This window comes from Haemaphysalis longicornis, unplaced genomic scaffold (assembly GCF_048455015.1).
Source record: "Haemaphysalis longicornis isolate Haplotype H1 unplaced genomic scaffold, Haemaphysalis longicornis Haplotype H1 scaffold_1, whole genome shotgun sequence".
Taxonomy (NCBI): domain Eukaryota; kingdom Metazoa; phylum Arthropoda; class Arachnida; order Ixodida; family Ixodidae; genus Haemaphysalis; species Haemaphysalis longicornis.
The window spans coordinates 86,166,537-86,172,793 of NW_027526203.1; the positions used below are offsets into that span (position 1 = coordinate 86,166,537).

Consider the following 6,257-nt stretch of genomic DNA (forward strand, 5'->3'; position numbering starts at 1 on the left):
TGATGCCTTCTGCCAAAGCTGACAGCCCTGAAGGCCTAGAATGTGTTTTGGTCTTCCATTTTCGCTGTTGTCGGTTATTAGCAGCTGACTGTTCCTTTTGTTTGAATGCTTACATGAGAAGCTGTCGCCTAGCTCCGACTCTTCGCGCTCCGCACAGGACCGGCTTCGCAAGGAATGGGGTGGCGCCGGCAATGTTTCTCCCGTAGCGGTATCTAAAACTATACTTTAATTGACACCATGAGCTAGTGTATGCGATTTTAAGCCTATTATTATGATAAAAAGTTACCCACACGCCAATTCTGGTGCGGACAAGCATCAGACGTTGACCGAGCGCAAAGAAACAGCAGGGAGAGCGATCCTGAGTGAAGCAGACGACAAATGCGAGAATCCCTAAGCTGACGTCACGGAGGCGCGCTTCGCAGCGCCGCCTGTGTTCGCGCTCACCGCCAATCGGCGCGATATCATTCGATAGCGCGGCCCCGGCACCTTTCAAGGACACTCCCCTCTATCGGACGCCACGTGCGGCGAGGCTATGAATGACTCACGAACTATGGAAAGAGCGTTGTGTGTGTCTATAATGTTCGTGGCGTTTGGCTACTTGTTCGCGTTTGACCATTGTTGCTTTTGGGTATAAATAGAAGCAGCCCAAACGCTGAACTTGATTCCTGTCTGAGCAGCGAATCTATGCGGTCGCTCTGCTCGAATCCTGTATTGTAACCTCGCCCGTGGGGGCATTGTATGTTTTTTGGCTTCGGCTCACCTCTCGCTATGAAGTAAACAGTTACGTTATCCTACTGCTCTGGACTTCTTCACGGCTGCAACAGCGGCTGGCCCCTCGCATCATACACGCTACCACTCGTATGTCGGAGGCCGCGGAGAACGGATCGGGTGCCCCCGCCCGGTCGCAACACTGGCCTGCGAGCAACATGCCAAATCCGTTTCTCTTTTTTGTACAGTTCCTGCTGCTCGGCATATCATCGGAGGCCGGCGCACAGCAAGATGCACCACGTTTAGTCATCGCGGCAGCGAAGACTGAAGACGCATGCGCGCATAGACCGACTTTCGCCGACAACCGCTGGTCGACACCGCCTCCTGGGCGATCGACATCAACGGAGCAGCATATAAGAAGACCGTCCACATTCTACCGCTTCAGTGGGCACGTCGGCTGGCCTGCGAGCAACATGCCAAATCCGTTTCTCTTTTTTGTACAGTTCCTGCTGCTCGGCATATCATCGGAGGCCGGCGCACAGCAAGATGCACCACGTTTAGTCATCGCGGCAGCGAAGACTGAAGACGCATGCGCGCATGGACCGACTTTCGCCGACAACCGCTGGTCGACACCGCCTCCTGGGCGATCGACATCAACGGAGCAGCATATAAGAAGACCGTCCACATTCTACCGCTTCAGTGGGCACGTCGGCTGGCCTGCGAGCAACATGCCAAATCCGTTTCTCTTTTTTGTACAGTTCCTGCTGCTCGGCATATCATCGGAGGCCAGCGCACAGCAAGATGCACCACGTTTAGTCATCGCGGCAGCGAAGACTGAAGACGCATGCGCGCATGGACCGACTTTCGCCGACAACCGCTGGTCGACACCGCCTCCTGGGCGATCGACATCAACGGAGCAGCATATAAGAAGACCGTCCACATTCTACCGCTTCAGTGGGCACGTCGGCTGGCCTGCGAGCAACATGCCAAATCCGTTTCTCTTTTTTGTACAGTTCCTGCTGCTCGGCATATCATCGGAGGCCGGCGCACAGCAAGATGCACCACGTTTAGTCATCGCGGCAGCGAAGACTGAAGACGCATGCGCGCATGGACCGACTTTCGCCGACAACCGCTGGTCGACACCGCCTCCTGGGCGATCGACATCAACGGAGCAGCATATAAGAAGACCGTCCACATTCTACCGCTTCAGTGGGCACGTCGGCTGGCCTGCGAGCAGCATGCCAAATCCGTTTCTCTTTTTTGTACAGTTCCTGCTGCTCGGCATATCATCGGAGGCCGGCGCACAGCAAGATGCACCACGTTTAGTCATCGCGGCAGCGAAGACTGAAGACGCATGCGCGCATAGACCGACTTTCGCCGACAACCGCTGGTCGACACCGCCTCCTGGGCGATCGACATCAACGGAGCAGCATATAAGAAGACCGTCCACATTCTACCGCTTCAGTGGGCACGTCGGCTGGCCTGCGAGCAACATGCCAAATCCGTTTCTCTTTTTTGTACAGTTCCTGCTGCTCGGCATATCATCGGAGGCCAGCGCACAGCAAGATGCACCACGTTTAGTCATCGCGGCAGCGAAGACTGAAGACGCATGCGCGCATGGACCGACTTTCGCCGACAACCGCTGGTCGACACCGCCTCCTGGGCGATCGACATCAACGGAGCAGCATATAAGAAGACCGTCCACATTCTACCGCTTCAGTGGGCACGTCGGCTGGCCTGCGAGCAACATGCCAAATCCGTTTCTCTTTTTTGTACAGTTCCTGCTGCTCGGCATATCATCGGAGGCCGGCGCACAGCAAGATGCACCACGTTTAGTCATCGCGGCAGCGAAGACTGAAGACGCATGCGCGCATGGACCGACTTTCGCCGACAACCGCTGGTCGACACCGCCTCCTGGGCGATCGACATCAACGGAGCAGCATATAAGAAGACCGTCCACATTCTACCGCTTCAGTGGGCACGTCGGCTGGCCTGCGAGCAGCATGCCAAATCCGTTTCTCTTTTTTGTACAGTTCCTGCTGCTCGGCATATCATCGGAGGCCGGCGCACAGCAAGATGCACCACGTTTAGTCATCGCGGCAGCGAAGACTGAAGACGCATGCGCGCATGGACCGACTTTCGCCGACAACCGCTGGTCGACACCGCCTCCTGGGCGATCGACATCAACGGAGCAGCATATAAGAAGACCGTCCACATTCTACCGCTTCAGTGGGCACGTCGGCTGGCCTGCGAGCAACATGCCAAATCTGTTTCTCTTTTTTGTACAGGTCAGTAACAAGTATTCCTCTGTCAAAACCAGTAATCGTTGTTTGATTCAGCTGACGTGTCCACAAAGTGTCTTTTTGGCTTGTTTGGTCATTCGGAATTTTGTAGTGTCCTTACTGATGCTATGTGGGAACATTGAGTCTAACCCAGGCCCCACTGTTGAGGAACTTCTTGATGAGCTCCTCACCGGCCAGAACATTTAAACAAGGCTTGACGCGATAGAAGCAAAATTAAAGCAGGTAGAAGCTGCGGCCTCGGCCATTAAAGAAGTAAATGTGTAAGTGTCAAGCCTGGAAAAAACTGTCCAATATTTGGAACACAAAGTGATTGACTTAGAAGACCGCAGTAGGCGCAATAATATTATCGTGTTCGGTATACCTGAGGATGAAAAGGAAACCGCGGATGCCCTTGCTAATACTATTGTTGAAGGTGTGTTTAAGGATGTGCTTGGCGTACAGCAGACCTCAATAGAACGAATGCACAGACTTGGGCGCAAGCAAGCAAATAAAAACCGGCCGGTCATATTAAAATTGTTTGATTACCGCGAAAAAGCGGAAGTGCTGACAAACTGCTTTAAACTTAAAGGTATTTATATATCAGTTTCCGAAGATTTTTCCCTGGTCACAAGAGAAAAACGAAAAAAACTGTGGGAAAGCACTTCTGAAATTAGAAAGGCAGGTGGAAAGGTTACAATGAAATACGACAAAATTAAAATTGATGACGAGCTGTTCGAATGGAATGACGCTGAAAACAAAAGAATTCCCGTAAAGAAGGGCGGGGGTAGCGAAGAAAACAAAAGAATTCCCCTAAAGAAGGGCGGGGGTAGCCAAGTACACAAAAAATGAAATAAAATTGAAGATAGCAAACCTCTCGTATGCCTGAACCTAAATGCTGGTAGCGTCATGAATAAACTGGAACATTTAGAGAGTATTGTAATGACACATCGCCCCCACATCCTGATAATCACCGAAACGTGGTTAAATTGCGATATAAGCGATGAAGAAGTAACACCACTAGGCTACAAGATTTATCAAAAAGATAGAGACACGCGTGGTGGTGGCGTTGCTATTATGGTAAAGCAATCATTGCACGTGATAAGGCAAACCGATGTACCGGGCGTTGAATGTGTTATTAGCGAGTTTTAGCTCACCGTTTTTCACGGTCCGCTCCGCTCCGATAGCAAGCGGGAGCGCCATTGCGCATGCGTGGCGCGCTTGGCCGCGAACGGCATTGGCTCCGATCGTGCTGACCGTGCCGCCGATACCGGAGCGGACCGTGGAAAACGGTTTGCTAAAACTCTCTATTATCAAACTATTTACACGAGCTAAGTTTGTCTGTAGGCGCATTCTATCGTCCTCCAAATAGTGATCACACATTCTTTTAAAAACTGAATGAGTTCCTGTGTTCTAGCAGATGTGACACAAGCAATGTGTCATTAAAGCTGGAGACTTTAATGTTCCGTCCATTGACTGGTCCGGTGATTTTCCGGAGCCACTCGTCTTTGCGGCGGAACCCATTGTGGACCTTATGCTCTTAAATAATTTAACGCAGTTAGTCAAACAGCCCACCCGCATCCAGAAAGAAAAGAGCTCGGTCTTGGATCTTTTTATTGTTAGCCAGAGTATTGCAAGTCGAAACGTTGTTATACAAGTAATGGAAGGAATTTCAGATCATTAGATGGTTTTCTTGTCGATCCCTGGAAATCGCATCACCAAAACAGAGAAATACAGACGGCTGGTTCCCGTCTTTTCACGTGCTCAAGATGTGGACATTATTGACGCTCTAGACGTATCGTTTCCTACATTCTGTTCTCTTCCCGAGTCAAACGATCGCTCTGTCGATGACTTGTGGCACTTTTTTAAATCACTTGTTTTGTCATGCATTGAATGGTTTGTGCCCTTCAGAGAAATTTTCAGCCATAGGGTTAATCCATGGATAACAAGGGAAATAGTGCGCATGGGACGAAAGACAAAAATATTAAGAAAACAACATCGCAAGTCTCCATCACCAGCTAACAGCGAAAAACTTGTGTCAATGCGCAAACGCCTTCAAGAAGCATTAAAAAGGCTAAAAAATTTTACCACAGAGTAACTATGAAAAATTTTCTTCTCTTGTCTCCTGAAAAATTTTGGCGTCATTTCTCCTCAAACAAGAAGTCAATTTCTAACATTGTAGTTAACGGGAAACCGTCACTAACCGACTCACTATTGCAACGTCTTTTAATGACTTCTTCTGTTCAGTATTCACGAAAGATGACACTATTACACCTTCAGTCAATCAGTTCGAGAACATTCCCCCAATAAGCAACATTTCGATATCCCAGGAAGGTGTTCATTCTCTTTTGCTTCAAATCGATCCTAAGAAAACACCCGGAATAGACTGTATTGATAACCACTTCTTGGTGAGGTATGCTGAATGGAGCTCGCATTATCTGCATCTTATATTTAATAAATCCTTATCCCAATCTGAGATCCCAGAGGACTGGAAATACGGTAAAATTACGCCTATACCTAAATCGGACACTCCACATTTGGTTACTTCATAAAGACCTATCACCCTCTTGTGTACATGCGCAAAAATATTGGAACATATTATCTTTAAGCACTTATCAACGTTTCTAGAAGCAAACAAACTCATTGACCCCAGGCAACATGGCTTCCGGAAAGGCCTATCTACCGTAACACAACTATTAGAAAGAGTACATGAATTCGCCAAAACCCTTGATTGGCAAGGTCAAACTGATATTATTTTTCTGGATTTTGAGAAAGCGTACGATCGAGTGTCGCACCAAAAGCTACTTTTAAAACTTCAACCCATAGTGAGGAACGATACACTTCTGTCATGGATAAAATATTACTTGAATTTAAGACGACAATGTGTATCAATTGATGGTACGTGCTCTCCAGCAGAGATAGTTATATCCGGTATTCCTCAAGGTTCGGTGCTTGGGCGACTTTTCTTTCTAGTGTTCATTAATGACATAGTACAGGATATAGCAGTTAAAATTAGACTATTCGCAGATGACTGCATCCTCTATCATGAAGTTCAAAGCCCCTGCGACAAAGTTATTTTGAATTCTTCTTTAGCGAAAATACAAACTTGGTGTTCAACGTGGCAAATGAATGTTAACAAGACTAAAACGGTAGCCATGTCAATTATTCGCAAACAGCATCCCCTAAGCTTTCCATATTCCATAGATAATCACACTCTTTCCGTTGTAGAAAGGTACAAATATTTAGGCGTAATTAGTACCTCAGACCTTA

At 48.3% G+C, this 6,257-nt stretch overlaps 1 protein-coding gene across 1 annotated transcript; it reads left to right on the forward strand.

The window, feature by feature from the left end:
* The first annotated feature begins 860 nt into the window (after window positions 1–860).
* On the forward strand, window positions 861–3,197 carry LOC144139591 (uncharacterized). Its single transcript, XM_077671917.1, has one exon. The coding sequence runs from the start codon at window positions 861–863 to the stop codon at window positions 3,195–3,197; it is 2,337 nt and encodes a 778-aa protein (XP_077528043.1).
* The last annotated feature ends 3,060 nt before the right edge of the window (window positions 3,198–6,257 follow it).